The sequence below is a fragment of the Ornithodoros turicata genome, chromosome 9 (genome assembly GCF_037126465.1).
Source record: "Ornithodoros turicata isolate Travis chromosome 9, ASM3712646v1, whole genome shotgun sequence".
NCBI classification, from domain to species: domain Eukaryota; kingdom Metazoa; phylum Arthropoda; class Arachnida; order Ixodida; family Argasidae; genus Ornithodoros; species Ornithodoros turicata.
Genome location: NC_088209.1, coordinates 38,981,953 through 39,003,331, shown reverse-complemented (window position 1 = coordinate 39,003,331; position 21,379 = coordinate 38,981,953). Strand labels below are relative to the sequence as shown.

The 21,379-nt window shown below is 45.6% G+C and overlaps 1 protein-coding gene across 6 annotated transcripts in view; it reads right to left on the bottom strand.

Moving 5' to 3' along the window:
• Positions 1 to 1,704: 1,704 nt before the first annotated feature.
• The window catches only part of LOC135368871 (zinc finger MIZ domain-containing protein 1-like), a 49,051-nt gene continuing 29,376 nt past the window's right edge, over positions 1,705 to 21,379 (bottom strand). The window contains exons 1-14 of one of the 6 annotated variants that reach the window (XM_064602413.1): positions 14,274 to 14,717; positions 11,980 to 12,249; positions 11,192 to 11,393; positions 9,973 to 10,290; positions 9,041 to 9,322; positions 8,608 to 8,758; positions 7,671 to 8,017; positions 6,857 to 7,123; positions 6,162 to 6,229; positions 5,928 to 6,085; positions 5,091 to 5,219; positions 4,832 to 5,019; positions 3,699 to 4,082; positions 1,705 to 3,129 (exon numbers count right to left, since the gene is read on the bottom strand). In XM_064602413.1, coding sequence (XP_064458483.1) covers positions 2,965 to 3,129; positions 3,699 to 4,082; positions 4,832 to 5,019; positions 5,091 to 5,219; positions 5,928 to 6,085; positions 6,162 to 6,229; positions 6,857 to 7,123; positions 7,671 to 8,017; positions 8,608 to 8,758; positions 9,041 to 9,322; positions 9,973 to 10,290; positions 11,192 to 11,393; positions 11,980 to 12,249; positions 14,274 to 14,350 — 3,006 coding nt within the window. In that variant the 5' untranslated portion in view covers positions 14,351 to 14,717 and the 3' untranslated portion in view covers positions 1,705 to 2,964. The other 5 variants (XM_064602416.1, XM_064602415.1, XM_064602412.1 and 2 more) reach the window with 5 other exon arrangements.

Genomic DNA, 21,379 nt, shown 5'->3' with positions numbered 1-21,379 from the left:
ATCGTCATAATCAAGCAGTTTGCGAGACTAGACTTGGTGGTGCATACATGTGATATCACTCAACGTGAAATCGGTTGTGGCAGTTTCATTCTTAGTTAGAGATCTCATACCATAGAATTTGTGAAAATGTGAGGCCCCAGTAGATGACTTAAAAACAAAGCTATTCCACACAACTATTTTGCTACAACACCTTTCTTTTGGCATTTTTTTTTTTTTTTGCCCACGTCCATCACCATTTTTGCTGAAATGCAATGAATGCTTTAGATAAGTCTGTTGGTAAAAAATATTCCTCGTGACATTTGCCGTGCCGCAACACTCATTAGCTTGAATGCATTACTTTGAACAGTATTCTTAATATGAATGTACCCTTTTTTAGTGAAAAACAACTTTACTCATAATTTCTTTCCACTTTCTCGCAGTGTTCTGTCTGTGCTGTGATGAAATGTCTGCAGGTTGCTAGGTATCACAGATCATTATTTCGTGTGTTGATGAAAAAAAAAAAAGGTATAGAAAAAGGTTGGCTTTATGATTTGCAGAAACCACAAAAAAAAAAAAAAAAGCAAATGTAGTGTCCAGTAAAACAAGAAACAAAAAAAAGCACCAATAGCACAGAAAGGAGGAACCATTGCAGTTACATTGAATTGAACAATGCAAAACAGTTATGAATTACATAAATGTGCAACAGCCCGATAAAGTTGTCGTGCTTCCAAAGTTGTTTGTTATAGTATAGGCTTTTGCTGCATTTTTTTCAGAACCCCAAATTTCGATTTGTAACGTAGTCTAAAAAGCCATCATCCTTTCTCACGAGGCATTACTCTAAGGTAGAGCCTTCTTGCCATTCAACAGGGAATGGAATAAGCTCCTATATAGGCCTTACAGTTTGTGAAAACCTCTCTTTCTAATGTACATGGCACAATACAACCAGTTCTCCACTTGTTTTTGGTGCATCGTAAGAAAAAGAAAGAAACGTGTGTGTGTGTGTAGAACAACCATTTCATCAGTGGTTTGCTATGGATTGGGTCAGACTTTTTTTTTGGGGGGATACACAATTTGAACAGTGCCAATTTTGGTCAGTAAAATAAAATTAAAGGGTATGCCTGCATACCATGAAATTCCCTTACTAATATAAATGTGGCTCCAGCTGAGCTGCAATTAAAAGTGGTGCCTGCTCGAGTAACAAAAAGAAACAAATCTTGTTTGTAATGTCGAACAGATGAATACAGCAATGCAGGACAATCAACTTGTGTGCGATTTGAGACGCAATTGATGTCCGATCAATACGCAACATTGGACGCTTGCAGGATCTCAGCCAGATCGAACGTTGTGTGACGTGCCAACTTTTGTAGGTGTACATGCGTTAACATGACGTTAACGTGCAATTCGGGCTGAACTGTAAACTCAAGATCGGGGAAGACCTGACGGATTTCCAAATATTGGATGCCGACCGGACGTTACTCCGATTGCAGTTTGCGAAAGTGGGGCAGGATACATCTGAACAGATGTAGTGATGCCTAGAATATTCACAAATTGCAGCAAGGAGAGTGCTTTATAACTCCTTCAATCCAGGAAAAAAAAAAAGAAGAAAAGTATAACCCAAAAAAAGGAAGACCCTTAATTATAAGGTGTGATTCGAATACAAAGCGTGACCCCTTGCCAGAAGCCAAAGAAAGATATGCGTGTTTAGAAAAGAATGAGTGTCGAGTGTATGATTGGGCCACATTTACACAATAAATAAAATGAAGTGTCCAGGATGACAAAGCGACAATAACAAAAAAAAAAAAAAAAAAAGAAGAAAGTACCTCGCTGTACAATAACACGTAGAACACGCATATACACACAGTAGTGTTTAAGACACCTCAAAAAAGCAACTCTTTGTACATATTTTACGAGCCCTTATCCTCCGTGCCACACATTTTGCATAATCATTGCAAGTTTTCATGATTGCCCTTTCCCTCTAATGCCCCATGGGTCAGGATCTGTTACCAAAAGTAAACGAGGTGTCCATTGTCATTGCTAGTATTGAAGAATGCTCCATAATCCTTGTCAACGTGGGCTGGTTCCTGCGTTAATATATAGACCCTTGTGTTTTCGGGTTCTATGTTTTTTTTTATATATTTAAACCGGAGGGAGGAGGGAATAAAAATCAGGTTTTATTTCGGAAGCTGCGCAAGCAGCACAACATCTTGGGCCAATATTGGACCAACATTGGCAATATAGGCCCAATGTTGGGGAAAGATCGGGCTACTTGGGTATGTATCGGGTGTTAAAGTAAGTAAACTGGGTATCTCGCATTTCAGACAGATGGCGAGATGATTTTGCACCTTGGAAGTTCATTTTCTGGAATTTTCGGGCGTTACCCTTAAGTGACGACAATGCGAATTGAAGGGCACAACAAAAAAAAGGGTTTTACCGGCTTTAACCCTAAAACACAAGGCTCCTAAAACTAATCTTAAAAAAAAAAACCTACTTCTGCCCACGATGCACCACCAGCTACTACGTAGACAGCTCACATTTTTCTTTTTTTTTTCCCAGTTTTTAACGGTACTTCCTCATTCGTCGTGTCACTTCTGGTAACAAACCCTGCCGGTAACACATCAGCAGCTCCTGTACAGTTTGAGGTAATGGTGGAACGCGGCACTTTGTGCCGACCAGAACAACACAGGTAATGATAAAGGGAAAAAACATACGCACACACTCGCACACAATAACTTACACGGCAAAATAAGACACGTTGGAGAGTTTGCAACGAGCGTCCACTCTCGGGGGAGGGGGTAATACTTTGCACACGGGGAAGGGGGGGCACAGAAAAAAAAGAATAAAAAAAAGAAAAACACTGACGTCTGTTTTTGTGCCACCAACAACAACGCGGGAGAATGCTTAGTCACCTCTCCAACCACAAACGTTGCACTGCTTGTTGTCTCGTACAATGAAGCATCAGTCAAGAGCGTCCGAGTGCTCACACATTCACTCAAAGAGGGCGAGGAGATCGTCGTTGCCGGCCGAGCTGCCAGCGGACGTGGCACCGTGGGTCGTCTGCGATCCCGTCCCCGTCCCATTGGAGTTGCTCATGTCGGGGGGGTCGAGGTAGGACAGGAGCTCCATGGCGTCGACACAGCCGTCGGGTAAGAGCTGCAAGGGTTAGGCTTTTGAGTCGGAGGCTCTTTGTCGAGGTTTCAACGGATCGCGACTCGTGTGGCATGTAAAGCCCCCCACAGAAAACATGCACGGTCGCAGACCGATTTTTCGGACTTGGAGGAGCCACAAAAATCGGTCCGAATTTTTAGACAAAGCCTTAAATCTGCAATGTTTAAAAAAAAAATTTATTTGAGCGCTCACACTGTCTTGAAATAACGGTCGACGCGAGTTTTCTTCGCCGTGCGGACACGGGATAACTAGAGCCTGAAGTTTTAGGGTTTTACCCGATTCTTCCCCGAATTTGCACCCCGAATTGAAGGTTCCCCTTTAGGGTGAAACCCCATTTTTACCCAGCAAATTCCCCTCGATAAACATCCTGAAATTTTTCACCTAAAATGAGCACTGTGCTGCGCCATGTGTGTATGTGAGATGCTTGCTTCAGGGTGATGAGCACAGAGCTTTCAAGAACTGTGCAATTCAGTGACAAATCAATAATATAATTTTTCACGAGGTACATTTGAGGTGCGTTCCATTAGTGTTCCCCCCCGAGAAAATTTACTCACATTAAGACCTTCCTGACCCTGGCCTTCTCCGTCTATCACTGCGGCCGGGTCGAAGCTCAAATCACTCAGGTCTGGAGCCAGGGCATCCGAGCCCCCGCTGTTGTCCATGCCTTGGTTGGGGCCTCCACTTGGTGGAACACTAGGGGGCCCCCCAGGGGTGTGCGGTGTGTGAGGGGTGTGCGGAGTGTGAGGGCCGTGAGACGGTGTCAGGGGCCCGTTACTTCCAACGGACTGCTGCGAAGGAGGTGCATGCGGCGTGGCAGGGGCATTGCCTCCGGGGTTTGCAGACGCTGACGTCGGCGGTTGATTGGAGGATGATGAAGATGACTGAGGGGGCTGCCGACTGCCACCCTGATCATGTGGTGCCGGCGGAGGAATCATTTGCTGTAAAAGAATTGATAGGGGCACACAGGCACGAATGAACATCAGTGCATGATGTTTTTTCAAGATATTTACAAAATATGTTCCAAAGGCAACAGCGTAGAAATCAAGAAATAACAAGCAGTACTAGTTGTCAGTGCGGGTATGCGTCATCTTGGCAATACTCGTCCAATATTGGCCGATATCCAGCCGATATTGGGCCAAGATATTGTGCTGCTTGGGTTCCATTGCACGCTCCTGCTAATCTGCGAATTTGGTTTCTCTCTCGCAACATGTCTGCAATTTCACAGAGCATACTTCGCCCAGAGACAGATTTTCGGCTGTCTAATTTTTGTTAAAATCTCGTGGAAAAACACTGTGATTATGACTGGAATAGTGTGCTATGGCAACAGGCTTCTGAATTCATGAAGAAAAATGCTACCTTTGCTTGGCAAATTTGAGAGTTCAATTAATACAATAAGCCGAATTAACGCGAGACAAGAACGCAAACGGCCTCAATCTGTGGCAAAAGTTTGTATGAGTGTATTGCAAGGAGTTTCATAATTTGCTGAAGTAAAACTTATTTTTAGGAATTTAATGACATCCTCTCGTTGAACCCCCTGTCTGTAGGCAAAACGTACAGATAGAAAAACCATATTTGTATTTTATACGAATCATATTTCATATTTTTCTAAAGCATTCTAGAACAACACATTGTAGCTTCAAGTCTCACTGCAGTAGCCTACAGAAGTTAACACCTTCCTGCATGTTACCTGTTCGTGATGGTTGAGTGACTTCTCCATGGCAGCCAGGTGGTCCAGTGAAGCCACACTGTCATTGAGATGCGAGAGGGGGCTTCCAAAGTCAGAAGCCTGGGACTGGAAGTCAAAACCACGGTTGTTGTAGTTCATGCCATTGGCCATGCCTCCAGGACCATTCTGCATGGGGCCGTTCACTAACGCTGCAACGTAGGAAAGAGACAAACAGTACTGTAGTTTACTTCGCTAAAATTAACTCACGATAAGGACTCACATTGCATGTCAGGTGGAGGTAGTGCTGGGTACGGAGAGAGTCCCTGACCCATCTCCCATGTACTTGTGGTGGGCATGGTCATGCTGCCTGGGCTCATGGCCTTCAAGCGTTTCTGTGCACTGCATGACTCTGCACGAGAAAACAAAAGGAAGGTCTAAGAAAGAGCGGAGGTACATAGATGTTGCATGGAAAACAATAAAAATGTTTCTTCTCCCCTAACAAATTTGTTTTTCTTTGCATGAAAGAGATGTATGTTCACTATCATTAAAACAAACCTGAATTTAGTTATTTACTCATTACTTATTTTTACTTATTATATTACTATTTATTTAACCTGGTTTACATTTATTGAGTCGACATAAAGTATCAATAGAGCCTGAAGATTTTAGGGTTTAACCCGTTCCTTCCCGAATTAGAAATTGCCTCCTTGGGGTGAAACCAGATTTTTAACCGGCAAATTGCCCTAACTGAAATATCTGTAGGAATGCACACTAACTTCTTTGGCAGCAAACACAATTGCATCACCGTTTGTACCAAACCAGTACAATTCTTTGGAGTAATAGAGCACGATTTCTCACCGAATTTAGCATACTGAAAGTTTTTCCACCCGAATTCGTGCGAATTTAGAGCGCACGTTGATTTCCCCCGATTTTTACACCCCCGAATCTGGAAAAAAAAATTTCCTGAAAACTTCGGGCTCTGTATCAATTAATTCGCTTTAAAACAGTTTGAAAAATAGAAAAACAGTCTGAAAACTATTTCAAGCCTCACACTCAACACACATCACAGCAACGTATAACAAACAACAATGCAGATACGGTTGTGGCTAGCGCTTACCACTCCCATCGTGCTCCTCCTTGACAGACTTGATAGTGACGGGCTTCCAGCTGGCAGTTGCATCAATGGTGACTTCCTCAATGTCAGAGTTGCTGAGATTGGTGAGAATTCCCCACATGTACTGGTCCACCTCCAGCCCTTCCAGGATGGCTGTTTTACTGTTGTGCGGAAATCAAAGTAAGCAGCCCGTTCTTTTCCCACCCCCGCCCAAACCTCGCAGTGCGAAGTGCCTACCTGCACACAGGACATCTCCAAGACCCTCGCTCGCAGTTCAGCTGCAGGTATGACTCGAGGTCGAAACACTGCACGGAGGAGATTTGCACTTGATCACACAATCGAGTATATCTAGGGCCTGACTTTTTAGGGTTAAACCCGTATCCGCCTGATATTTACCCCCCGAACGAAATCTGTAAAATTCGGGTTTAACCCGAATCTACCCAAAAACATCCAAGTCGCGTGGCACACTCGTAAGCGTGCATTAAAATAAAGTTTGATAACGTTGCTAAACATTAGTTTCATGTTAAGACAAATTTTTATTAAACAAAAAAAAAATCACCCGAATACACCCGAATTCCTGACGACAGAATATGCCGTAACAGGATTTAACCCGAATACACCCGAATTTTTGAATGAAAAATATCACCCGATATTTACCCCCCGAATTTGGCCAAAAATAAAACCGGAAGTCAGGCCCTAATTATAAAGCTGGTTTTAAGCAGAAAGCGATTGTGACGACAAATAGACAAGAACCGAGCTGCGTCGTGTACTTTGGGAATCCCAGAGATGTTGGATGAGGTACGTGGTTTTCAGCCCTCAACTTTTTAATCCGCACGGTTGAAACATTCATTTACTTAGACTTTAGGACGTAGATAAAAACAGCGTGCTAGAATCGTGCGGTATTCAGAGTGCGCATTTTTAAAAAAATATACCTGTATGTGTTTGCACTCTTGTCCTCGTGCCGGGAGCGTGATACGCTTGAAGGTGATTGGGCACTTGAGCTGGACCTTGATGGCCGTCTGCTCCACCCCGTCCTCCGTTGCGGAGGGGGGTTGCGGCCCTCCCTGCGGCCCTGCCGAGAAGTTGCGCTTGATCTTGCTGATGCTGTGCTCGGCCGGCAGGAGGCGTTTCCTCAACAGACCCTGCAGGACCGACCGCACCGTTGGCCGGTGCACGAGCTGGAGCAGGAACAGGTGCGACTGCACCAGGGAAAAGGGACAAGTTACTCGCGAGGTACTTGTACTACGTTCGGAGTGCTTGAAATGTATTTGTAACTTCCTCACGAAAACTAATTCGGGAGCATAGTTATGGACGCTGTTTTCTACGGCAGTTGCCACTTCCTAGGTTCTAACTGAACCCTTGAGCAAGAGCCACGCTGTAGGCCAAGTAAACCTCGATAAAGAAACACAACGTCTCCACAATCAGTTTTAAAATGCTCTAACCCTCATTCCCTGCCCTCTTCAGGGCTGTTCTTACAAAGATACTGCAAGCTGTACTCTACAAGGTACTACAATAGTTTGATAACACACACTAAATATTCAATAAGTAATATATAAAATAGTAATAACAAAAAATAATCACAATGAATATTCAAATGATAACATAAAAATAAATAAATAATAATAATAATAAATAATCGCAATAAATATTCAAATTTAAGCGTATTAAAAATAATCAGACTATGGGGCACACTGTCCCTCCCCTGGCAACCACGAAATACTCGGAGTACTTGTACGGGAGACTCACACAGCAGCAGGCAGTGACAGTGATCTGCACGGTGTTTCGTCCAGCCTGACAGACCTCCTTGAGGTAGAGTGGCCGGTGCGAGGTCTTACTCTCGCCCCTGTCAATGGACAGGGGTGTGGCATTGACCGAGACCTGCACGGAAGCCGGCCAATTGGTGTGCATCTGCCGGTCTTCGTGGTGGAAGCACTTGAGCTGCAGCTCCAGGTCCGACCGCCACATAAGCGTCTCGTGCACCGAAGGCTTCAGGTGGAACACATGGTTGCTCACGGCTAGGTTGTGTTCCAGACGGAACGGGGCCAGGATTATCCCGTCCTTCACCGGGAATGTCAACCGCAGCTCGTCATCCTCTGTTGAAACAGAGACCATGGCTCGTGCTAAGACTTACAGACGTTACAAAGTCTCACAAAATAACCCTTTTCAGAGTTGCGCAGAGTGCCCTCACACCCTTCCTCGTGCGAGCATTTGGTAAGATACATATATGGATTCTTGTCATCTTTCTTTGCATGTTTCTTATTAGGATTGTGTAATAAGTATGTGTGTTCGTAAAAATCCGCATGAAAAATATCGAAAGACTAATAAATTGTGATATGCCCATTGAAGTTTTTTGTACTTGAACTAAAACTCTGAGCGGGATTCCAATCATCTGACAAAAGTTTTTAGTTATATCTCTTCCTTTCATAACAGTGGTATTTGCCAGTTGCTTGAAGGAAAAAAATTCATACTCTTTTTTTTTTCTCAGCGTTTAAACTTTTATTGTGCTTTCAGTGGATCAGCTAGTTTTGTATGGGCGAGTAGTTCGGAAAAAGTAGCTATAGCTACTCTAATACTACTAATAATAATTTTAATAATAAATAATAATAATAATTTTCAGGTCTAAATGTGGTCACTGAAGCCTGCCACCTTTCCCTGAAACTTGCAGGGCAAGAAGAATACGTACTTTGAATTGGCAGTGGGGGTTTCATGTCAGGAAACACAGGTTTCGTGTCCTGATGATTGGGAGAGAGGTAGGGAGGAATGCCCGATGCTGGGGTCAGGGGTGGTGTTGGGTTCCCAGGAATGGGTGAGTGCTGGTAGTTCATGTTTCTTTGCTGCAAATAAGCAAGACGCATCAGACGACAACCTCCACGGTTAGACACAGGTGGCACTGCATCGTACTTGGGGCCTGACTTTTTAGAGTTATACCTGATTTACCCCCCGATATTTACCCTCCCGATTCAAATCGGCAAATACAGGGTGTAACCCAATATTTCCCCGGAAACTGCTGGACCAGGGGGATCCGAAGTCATCACAACTAACGCAGAACTTGCTGAAAAATATAACCCAAAAAAGTCAGGCCCTAATTATAATGCTGTATAGAAGAAGAACTGTACCTGGAAATTATGGGGCGGGTACTGATTTCCTGGCATAAACTGTTGTTCATACTGCTGCGGAGGCATGCTGCTCATCTGTGCTGTCTGTTGGTAGTATTGGGGGGCTTGGCTCTGAGGTCCAGGGTATGAAGAAGGAGGCCCCTGGGTCCTGGGCCTCATCTGAGGCGCACCGGGATGATACGCCGGTCCCCCTTGCATGGGACCGCCACCAGCTGGTCCTCCGTACTGAGGGGCTTGTGCCTGCTGCTTGGAAAAGGGACCGTTCTGCTGACTTGGGTACTGCTGAAAGATGTAATAAGCATTTGACGAGACATTCCGAAGAAAATCGCCACTTTTAAATTGTGGATTGTCACGTACGGACAAATATGTAAAATAGTCCCGCGCTAGAGTGACAGTTGGCACCCAAAATGAGCATATATTAATATCTATATATATATATATATATTTTATATATATATTTTATCCCAAGGGCTCTTACGGACATTACGTGGGAGTGGCATTTACATATGTTTGACAGTTTATTCGGCTAATTTTCCTGCCTAATTAATGAATTAATTTCCCCTACTAATTTGAAGAATTAATCAGAGGGCAGTGCATTGGGAAGGCAATTGGCATAGTTTCAGATTTCGCATGTTTCGCTCATTAGGTGCCTTGCAGACATTGGAAGAGCTTGTTGCTCAGTGTTACCATGGTTGTCCCGTTATTGGTCAGTTTCATTCTGATGTTTTCGCATATTTTCAGAGAGGGTATTTCATTAAACTGCACAAAAACTATGCAACAAATTGACACACGACTATTTTTTTATCATTGCGAACAATCAGTGGTCAATTATAAGCTGTCATAGTTTCGTAATCGATCGGTGTGACAGCAGATGTCCCTTTAACATGGATCAGACATGAATCATGTTCAAGGGTGTTATTTTATGTGCAGACCTGTGCGCTGTAGGGTTGCTGTGCTGACGGAGAAGGGCCGTAGCCCTGCATGGGACTGGGTCCCCCATACTGCTGTGCAGAATACTGGGACTGCTGCTGCCTCTTTTGGACCATGTACTGCTGCGGGTTCGGGTAGGGTCTGCCACGGGGCTGGTTGGGTCCCGGGTACATGTTAGAGGTGACTTTTGGACCCATGGGTCCCATAGGGTGTCCAGTCGGCTGCCCTCCCATCATGGGAGACCCCATTTGGGCGCCGTGGTGGGGCATCCTCTGCGTAGGGCCCCCGTAGCCTCCTTGGAACTGTTGGTGGTTTGGCATCTGGTTCAAGAAAAGCAAGAGGTTTAGTACTATATTGTTTCACATATATACTAGCTTCTGATGGCTTTAATGGCGGTAGGATAGAAAAGAACGATAAAAAAGACTGCAGGTACACAAAACAACACACTAGTCTAACACACTAGTTTTTTGGTACACTAGTCCTGATTTTTATTCTTGTAGGATAGACAAGGTGTGGACTTCAAGGGCTCAAGTTTGAAAACCCAGAACAGTTACATAATAGGGTAGGGCTGTGCAAACTAATTTGAAAACCGAAGCAAATAGGACGTGAATAGCTAATATGACTGAATCGAACAGGTATGCAGCATATACAGGGTGTTAACGTGTCCGGAAATTATTTAAAGAAATTTATTTAAAGCGAACAATAACAAAAAAACGAGTGCTACTTTTCAGCTACTTGACTAAGAAACAGGTGCTACTAGTGAAGCAGTACTTGTTTCTTACTCAAGTAGCACAAAAGTACCACTTGCTTTTCTTTTATCGCTCGCTTTAAATATAATTTCTGGACACATAAGAGCAAACACCCCGTATGCACAGCATATATGTGGTATATGCATCTTCAAATGAAGCAGCGCTCTCTACGTTTTAAACCTTCTCTTGTCACGTGTTTCAGTTTATGAGTGGAGTTTCTGAACTATTTGAATATATTCAGTCTGGATGAGATAGTGCTTCGACTTCGAATATAGAATTGCATGTACTTGATTTGGAGTTGGAATCAAATACGCAATACAATTCTCTTCGGTGTTTAAAAAAATCCGGACGTCCACGCAGCCCCGGTTGAAAGTTGAACACAACTTTTTTTTTGAGGTTTCAAAACAACGACAGTTCTTGAAAGTGTCGTCGTTCCCACATCGTCATATGCAGTATACTATAAAACATATACCTGTGGGTACTGGTTGCCCATAGCTTCCTGTTGCTGTCTCTCCTGTAGCGCCACCACGCTGGCAGTAGCCGTAGCTGTGGCCGTCGCGGCGGCCACCAGTGCTGCCGCGCTGAGTGCCGGACCCCCTTGGAATTCCCCATTGGGTCCCCCTCCACCCCCACCTGCCATGCCGCCTGGGTTCTGGCCGTACCTACTGGGAAACCTGTCGAAGGAGAATGACACATTTAGCAGAGAGCCCCGTAATGTGGCGGAAGTGGACCGCTCGACCATATCTTCTAAAATTGACCTCTGTCATGACTAGGGTTGCCACTTTTCGTAGTGAAAAATACCGGCTGAGGGAAAGGAGGAAAGGCTCGCGGGAAAGGGAAGTGGGTGAGGGGCGGAAGAGGAGCTCAAGACAATACAAGGAAACGTGTTCCTGTGTGTAATAATAATAATAATAGTAATAATAATAATAATGAGTAACTAATGAAACAATTAATGACTGCGCGGAGTTGGGTCTGTGCTCCAGATTTATTCAAGCTGTAGTGGAATGTTGAAGGGAAAAGTCCCTATGAAAAGTCTTGAGCCACAAATACCGGCAACAGGTTGCCGGTATCACCTTCCTACCGGCAACCGGCAGAGCGAGCAAAAAAACCGGCCGTGCCGGTATAATACCGGCCTGGTGGCGACCCTAGTCATGACATACTAAGGGCACAGTGGAATTTATCGTAAGAATTTAGACCGACACGAGGTTCTATGCGCAAATTTGAGTCAATTAAATTCCAAATTTAGAAATTGAGACTCACCCTGCATAGGAGTTTGGTGGCTGCCTGGCAGGAGGTACTCCCTGGTAGCCCTTATTGGGGGGTCCAGGGGTGACACCTCCCGTCGGGTAGCTCCCCTGTGCATAGGGGCCCCCAGGCCCCTTGGCCGGGGGGTAGTGCGGTCCCCCCGGCCCACTCTGCGTTGTGGCCGTCACGCCCCACACCGTGGTTACCACTGACAGTTGCTGCTGCTGTTGGTTTACGGGGGGCCCCCCCTGCTGCCAACCCATGCCTGCCAATCCTCCGGCATCACTGCACCAAGAAAAAAAACGACAGACATCCGTTAATATAGACCATTGAATGCCTAACAAGACAGCTTTGCAGTAGGACGAGCTCCCCATAGGGTTTATTCGCCGACGTCACCTGGCCACCATACCTTAGGCCCCTCGAAGTTATGTTCCCGCATTCGTTCGCTGTCATATGCTTTTTGGATGACTATATTAACGTCGAAAACAGGGGAATTACTTGGATATGCTACAAATCACATATGGGTGACAGCTTGGATGGAACCTACAATATATCGGCCAATGGCAGCGAATCTGCCTGCTAGCGACAGTGGCGGTCTCCTACGGACGACGTCATGTGAATAGACCCCATTGAGTTGCTGAAATTCCAAACGTATTAGATCGACGTCAACAGCTACCGTGACAAGACGAGCTTCAATTGTAGGCGTGATTGAGACGGTATGTAATAACTCCCAACTGTAATACCGAGCAAGACACTCTTCTGCTCAATGCAGTTCCAAGGGACGTGCCAAGTTTGTGTTTTCGAAACTAATTGAATTCAGAAAAAGGCAACTTCGATGGCATCAGGGACAGTGTCTTGTATCTGAACCATGTTTCCTTCATTAAAGTTATACCTTATAAACAGTAACATTATTCTACAAGTAATTCGTCTGCACTATAGGCTGCTCCTAGTATAGTGCAGCCATTGAACTGCGGTTTCTATTCCTCGTTGAATATTATAATAATTAGTAATACGGAAAAATGATAGCAGAAAGGAAATCACACAGGAATCTTCATGGAAGCCACATCCGACGCCTGCAACAGCTAACATTAGAAGTTACTACGATAACAACGATGGTAATGTGAGGAAGAAAAACAAGGGAAAAAAAAAAAAAAACGTCGCTCGCAACACACCACATTATATCAGTACGAGGACATATTTCCGAGCAAACATGTACACGAGAATTTCCTGCGATAAGTGCAGGAAGCGTCATATCGTCGGAAGAAAGCATTCCATATCGCAAGCGAGATGCCCAGCAGACGATCAATCGGCAGTAATATTTTCCGCGAGCGTTTAATAACTTACACGTAAGCCTCAACGATAAGACGCGAGTTTTAACAACGCGTGAAACAGGTAACCCTCGTACTCAAAACTCACCGGTTCGAATTTCGCTCCCTGCCGGAGCGCCCTCTATTTTGGCAGAAGTTTGCAAGAGCGATTGATGCGTGGCACTAGTAGCGGAAGCAGACGGTTCCGCTCGCCGTCGTGCGACACATGTGATGCTGCGCTACGAATGTTCACGTGCTGTTATTTTTTTCCCTCACTCTCCCTCTAAAACAAACCACACGGACGAAAGAAGAAAAAAATATGCACAGGTGCAAGCGTGCTTCGAAACGCTCCACGGCAGAGAGCTCGTGCGTTGAGCAACTGAATTTACGCTCATGTCACGGCTGACGGGCGACACAACGACGATGAGCAGATACAAACAGGAAAGTTCAACGCGATTTGAATACGCCGCAATATATGCTGAGAATACTGTACCGACACTCGGCACGGCCGCAGCTTGGATAGCAGCGCGCGTGCACCTCGCAGACGACACATGCACGGAATAAACACACAACGGCTTTTTGACAGGGCACAACAAAACGCACTGCGGTTCCTCCGGTGCCCCGTAAATCAGCAACAAAGCGGCGTTAAAAAGTCACTGTTAAATTACTTTCAGGCGGTGTTCGATATGCGGCACGAAAAATACTACAGCACGCAAGCAACAGACGAATGACAAGCCAGAGCGAACCATTCAAAGTTTGGTGCGGCGCCACAAATATGCAGTGAGCGCGCCCGTTAAACGCAAAGTGCACTGTGGGGAACAAGAATCCTTGACATCCTGCATCACACTGCATAGGTGCGAAAATATGCCAATGTATAAGTTTGCATCGCGACTACTTGAAGGCGAACTGGTTTTGTTCCATATGATCGGCAGCTCTTAAGACTCATTCAGGAGGGCATCTCGCATTTTCCAGTGAATATCCGCTGTTAGGAAGATGCCTTACCTTCCAGAAAGTGTCTGTCCGTCACAATACACATCGGCCACGATTTCAAGTTGAGTCATGGGCGTGAGGGAACACATGATTTCGCGTAGAAACCCATAAAAATGCAGTCACACACGCACGCACTCCACACATTCACGCCATTGTTAGGATGGCTGCTCGAACCGTCTCCACTGCGCATGCCCGGAAGCGTCGTGACGTCACGCCGTCGCCACCAAGCCAGGCAGCAGAGCAGCTGGCCTCTCTCTTACCGGGGACGACCTTACACGAGCGCAAAAGGCGAAAAATCAATATCTGCACACATACACCAAAGTCCTTGAATATCCCTTTGTCTCGGTGGCTGCTTTGAGGAAATCAAACTAATCTTTCGGACGTTCCTGTTCTCCTGTACGGTTCGTCTGCTATCGCTGAGACCGCGCGCGCGCGCACGTACACAGTGGGCTTTGGAACGCGTAAAGAGTGATAGCTGGATAATAATGTTTGCAGAAGGAGGCGGGGGCGTTCGGTGCGCATTGATCAAGCGCGCCGCCGCGACAGGACGGCCCAAATACCGCGGCCATTTCCAAAGGTGTTCCTCCGCCACCGCTAATCATTAATGGGTGCAGTCTGCTCCCTGTCAACTGCGGCAGATGGCGCTCGCGTCGAAAAGCACGCGCCTTTGAAAGAGGAAGGCCTTTTTCTGCTTTTTCTCGTCTATTTTTTTTTTTTTCTACAACGCGCGGAGAGACTGCATTGTCATGACATGACACTCACAGAGAAACTTTCATGGAGACCACTTTGTGCATTCGGTGTCCGTCAATATTTGTCCCGCATGCTTCGTGTTTTAGTTGATAAATTGTGTTCGGCCCACAAACCCATAGCACCATAGCCCTGTCAACTTGACGCGTAAATTTGCGGTGTGTTGCATGTCATAAAATATCACTAAGGTGATCACTGATGCCATTCGAAGGATCGGATAAAGTGAAAATATGACATGGCATAGGAGCGTGTGACAGTCAGTCTTCCAATTGGCCATGTATTTATTTATTTGGAACGAATAAAGCAAGGCACGTCACGTTTGCACTTGCACTGGTGGATCTCAGTAACCGGACCAGAAAACCTGACCGCGTGCACACACTTTTAAGAGGTGGCGCTGCGTTCGCAACCCATTCATAAAAGTATCCCCTCTCTCTTCATTGTCGACACAACCAAACTAATCGCCGGAGTTTCAGTGAAGAATTTTCCACGCGCTCTCTTACTAAATACATCACAACAAGGAGAGAGGTCACGACTCGAAAAGGTCACCCACAGAAGACGTCGAGGGGAAGGGGAAAAAAAAAAAAAAGTCACCCGGCGTGACATCAATATTGGCCAATCTAACCTTGCCAGTCTCTTTGCCATGGTCGATATATAGACGTATGCGTGAGATGCGAAGCTTCCCTCTCTCAACGTTCTCAACGTGGGTATGTTTATTATCACTTTCTCAGGACCCTCCGCTCTATGACAGTCCCCCCCACAGCATAACGGGAACCGTGAGAAGATGGAATTCAGCCCCGTCGCTCGCTCTGATTCGCGGGGGGGCCCTATGCTCATAAATATCTGCCCGTAGACGAGGGTGCAATGCCCAAACTGTCAGGGCTGCAAGAACTAGCACACTGTTGAAACTCTAAGTTGTTTAAGTCCCCGGTCCCTTCAAGTTGTCGCTGCATAATACCTGATAGTAGTGCGCACACTCCTGCGTGAACTATGTACAGCTACAGCAACGCGCATGCGCTGAAATCCTCTTTTCGAGCGCCGACGGCAACAACCGCAACCAGCCGTGTCGTCTGCTAGAAATCCGCGGCACTATTTTGCTCTGCGGAGGAAGGTCGTCGCGTTCGCGCCTGCTTCTGACCCCTCTTCCTCACTCTCTCCGTGTGGTCCTCCGGTAAAGTTTATGGTTTATTCGCATCGCCCTGCGTGGTTTCCAAACCGGATCAAGCTGATCTACAGCCCTCCCTTCCCGCGTCACCTCCGTCGTCCGCGCCATCTGTCGGTGGTGGTGAACTGCGTCGCTCTCTGTTGAAAGAGCAGCGTCACACACTAGAGGGTAATTTTGTGTGTGTTTAGTATTTGAGAGGGAGTTGTGATTCACTCTATCATCGACTCACATTATCCGGGCGCGCGCTGTTATGTTGTTAAGCGGGGCGGCTGAAATCGCGGCTGGAATTAAGTGTCTTATTCCGGGCGTTATTCAAAGGGGGCGGTTTGCAGCTCTTTGCGCTCATCAAACGCAATGTGTGGTTGTGTCTTTTGCGGCGACAGCGTGTTGTTAGCGTGTACAGACCGTGACACCTCTTTAGTTATGTGTGTTCCGAGCAAATACTGGATGTAAAAAAAAGAAATCCCAGGATGAGGAAAATGCTCCCGAACAGCTAAAAAAAAAAGCTGCGAAAGGCTATCGCAACGTCATTGGCTTGCGATGGCTAACCGCAATGTAGCGGACGACGAAGTTGATCGATCACTTTTGATTGCCCACTGCTGATCAACATCATTTACACACTTTATAGGCAAGTGGCGCAAGCTGTCGCCCGTTCCAAAAGGAAAAGCCACAGTATTCCATCCATCTGCTGCGTGTAAAACAACGCAGTACACGTAGGTACTACAATATTGGCTCGTACGAAGTGTCGAAGCAGAGAAGAGCAACGGAGAAGCCCCATAAGGCCACTATCTTTATGGGCCGTGCAACAACATTAGCCGTCGCTGATTAGATAGGACACTTTTAGAAAAACTCCACGACAAGGTCGCAGGAAGGAATTAATACGGAGGCTCAGAAGCGCAGCGTCCAGCCTATATGACAAACATAGGCATGCAAGGCCTTGAAGCAGAAAACGGAAAAAGAAAAGTTTTCTTCCTTCCTTTTTGTTTTCTTTTTTTCGTGTTCTTGCTCAACCTATGAACGGCACGTTTAAACAGTGCCTTTCTATTGGCTGCAATAGCGACGAGCCGCATCACTCTACGTCGCGACACGTAGTGTGCACGGCGCCGACACCGAAACTATTGGAGCCCCATAGGCGGCACCTCGCGGCGCTGCGGAGTAACTCTGCTTAGGTTTCTCATTTCGTGTCGTACTTAGGCTGATCACGGGCGCAGTCCATGTTCGTGTATTGCTTTGATGACTTTGTCAATCTTTTCGGTTCCTTTTTTGAGTTACGAGTCGCCTTTCAGGAAAGCACCAGTTCTTCTTCCTTTTTTTTTTAACTGTGCATATCAACCTTATCGCATTTCTTTCTTTTTATTGGATTTAATACATTTGATTACGAATAGAATTAACCCGATGCTTTACACAGGAAGCGGACGACAGCTCTCGCGGAAGCCCATCGTCGGCTGACAGGTGATCAAGCGTAGCTGAACAAGCTCTCCCTCACACTATGCATCGTGTAGAGCAAACGTTCGGAGAAGAAGCGCGTCGTTCAGGGAAGTATTCGGCGCACAAAAAAAAAGGGCTCGTTGTTGAATGTGAAACTCTAATACACATGGCCAACGGAGGAGATCGAGCGATAAAACTTTAGGGGAGTTAGGCGCTCAGGAAAAAACTTTCCCATTTTAGACTTCCCGGGCTGAATTCTGAAGAAAATATATTTCGCGAGGTCTCCACTATCCATGCACTCATAAAAGAGAGCTTCACCTCACAACACCCTGAAGGAACCATTGCGCACAATGATACAGTTATTACTCCTGATTTGGGGACGAAGACGTCGAAGGGCAGTCAACACCGTAGGTTGAAGAGCATAAAGCACAAAAACGCCGAAGACGTTCGTGAATTTATTACGGTACACGCTTTCGTGCAGGAAGTCGCATTTCGTCAGGTACCTAAGGAGTTCCTGAGGAAGTGCACGAAAGCTTGTACCGTAATAAATTTACGAACGTCTTTTTTTTTTTTTCCTATGTCCTGATTTGGAGGAAGCGCCGGGTGGAGGCCTTTTTGTGACAATTGACGTGACTGTGTACAGCCTCGCTAATTGTCACAAAAATGCGCGCGATTCCCCTTATTCAAACAAATCAGGGGAGAGAACCTTTCGGTGTGATGGTTTGCCAGGACCGTGTTATGCGGTGAAGCTCTGTTATAACAGTGTACAGCACCACGAAAAAAGAAAAAAGAAAAGAAAGAAAGGAAAAGCAGCGCGGCTGTCGCTTACCCCCGTTATAGAAAGACCTCGATATTCCCGGTTCCGAAATCCCCGACCTCGAAGTTCATAAGGAAAATCAAGAAGAATGCCCGATTGCTTCGTAAGATGATATGCCGTGTTCAAAAACACGACATCACTATTTAACCACTCAAATTCACGGCTTTTCGATGTCTGTCCAAGTCGTTTTTAGCGAACGAAAGCCACATTTCAGCAGCCATTGTGTTTAGCAGGGTGGACACGACGGAACAGCACGTTAGGTTAGTCAAACTTCGGTGTTTGCATTGCATTGTCCAGGTTAGTCTGAGTTCGCTGTTGGCAGGTTCCCGCGCGCGACTGCGCATTTTATAGTCAGATAACGTTTATTTAAAGTAGTTTATTTTGCTACGGGGATTTCGATCACTTTATTCCGAGGTACACCTCCACCGTTGGTGAGGCCATACAAGCTCGCAAGGCTACACATTTGTTTTAGTTGATTTTACGATTTATCCCTTATAGATGCAAAAAGATTTCGAATTTCATACGTTAATGATTTCATGCTAAAGCACACGAGCGAGTGAGTGAGTGGGTGGTTTTCTTTACTCCTTGCTATGAGCCGCGTACAGAACGTGGAGTGGTGGAGAGGACGGAAGTGAGAGCCACGGAGGTTAGAAGGCGCGTCCTGGGCCGACTTCAGGAGGAACTGTGTCCGTCTGGAAAGAGAGCCTCAGGCAGCGTAGCCGGTGCTATAGGATTCCAGCCAATCACCTTCCAGACTTCACTGTGACTTTGGACGTACCGTCGTCTAAACCCAGTCATGCGTCTGCCACGGCGTATAAGTGATTTGGGATTTCAGCCGCAACAGCGACAATGGCTGTACTGCGCCAAGCCTTTCGCAAACAAATTTGCGAAGCGTAGCATCTAACGCCCTTATTGTTCGAGATATGTGAAGAAAAAAAAAAAAAAACATCAATTCGAAGTCTCACTATTACGCCTTACAAACAATGATCTTTGTAAGTACTCCGCGTATTAATTATTCGTGTCATAATACGAAATACGTGTATTTCAGCTCACGTCCGCTCGATAATCTCTGGCAAACAGAGAAGTTAGCATCGAGTCGCGAAATCTAACGGCTCCACCATCTTCGTTTAATCACGTAATCAAATTAACCTCGTGGTAACATTTTTATGCGCATTTAATGTAACACTTTAGAAAATTTCACACTCTAATGTAACTTTCGGTTATGTTCCCCGTACCAAGTGAAAAACGAAATAAAACTGAACACAAAAAAATAACATCTTCCGCCGGCGACTACTGTGACGTCACTTTGCAGACGACACTGTTGGCGGCCTGCGTACAGTGGAGTTTCGAAACAGCTGTCATGTTTGTTCATGTAATGCTATCCACCTGCACGACCAGTTGCGAAATCCTGCTTCCGATGACACGTCCTATTGTTTATGAAGTACAGACACACACGCAACAGCACTCTACGGATCCTAAAAGCTAGCTGCTTGACCGTGGAATAAACGCACGAACAAGTACTTGTGTTGTAACAGCCACGCAGAGACTATGCTCCATATCTTCGGATCGGAACGCAGCCGGATATTACTATTTACGTTTTCCGACGTCCTGCGGACAGAAATCAGAAAATGACGGCTATTTCAAAGAAACGTCCCGGTTGGATGTAACAGCAACACACACATGCACACAAAAGAAAAGAATCGTTGAGATAATATTAGAGCGCAATACGCGACAGAAAAACGAATTTATTTACTTTGTTTCTGAAATATTGGCAGCTCCCAGTAGAGCCAACTGAACAGCTATACAGGCACAGTCCAGAAAAATGAGTGTATTTTGTAGTATACTGAATATGTTGCAAAACAATGATGTCCCCAGAAATCGACTGGGGAAGGGGGTATACGGTTTGCTGAAGTCCTTGTCGGTCTAATTTTTGTGCGAACGGAGAACACCACAGCGCGTTGATGAGATGCCAACAACGTTGTTTTGATGCGATTTTTTTTAACAAAAAAATATTTGTAAAAAAAATTTGTGAACGAAAAATATTTGTGAACAAAAAAAAAATATTTGTGAACATAAAATATTAGAATCGCACAATATCTTACGACAGATGTAGATGCAGTCATAAAAATACAAAAGGAACGTTGTCTCACGAGACTGTGAAATTTTGGCAGCCAACGGTGAGAAGAAAAGCAGAAAGATGAGTCAGAAGTCAGCCGTTGGTGATTACGCAAAGGTGTGCAAATGGTGGTGATGATGATGATAGGAGAAAGAAAAAATGAAGATGTGAGACCGCTCACTGCAGAACAAGCTACTCCAGGTCTTAGTAAAGGAAAAAAAAAAGTTTGTTCCAAATCATATTGGAACAATGCATGATACGGACATTTGCATGGCTATCAACTTATCATCCACCAGTGGCATGGCCGAGCTAGTTAAGGGTGGTTGCCAAGGTCCCGCGCTGAAGACTGGGGAGGTGGTGGGTTCGAATCCCACAATCGGCTGTGTTATCTGAGGTTTTCCCTAGGCTTTCCGAAGACTTTCCAGACCAATGTACGCACAGTTCTCCTCTGAAGTCGGCCCAGGACGCTTACTAACCCCCCCCCCCGCCCCTCCTGTCTCCCACTCCTTCCTGCTGTCCTCTCTCCATCTGTCTACATCTGTACGTCGCTCATAGCCACAGTTGCATCACGGCGCTAACACAAAATCAAAAAGAAAAAGAAAACTTGTCATCCACTTTTTGAGTGTCGTGTACGGCAAAGGACGCTCGATTCGAACGTATTGCTATTGCCAAGCTGTACTGGACAATCTCAGTAATTTCCGGGGGTTTTGCACACACAAAAAAGCCTATAGGGGGTGTATACGGAAATCCCCGCTGCAATACCTATAGGTAAATGCTACGGGCACAATTCCATGTGATGGAAGTAATCGTCTCTATGATCTCCGGGTAGTTCGGTATTTTCCGGATTT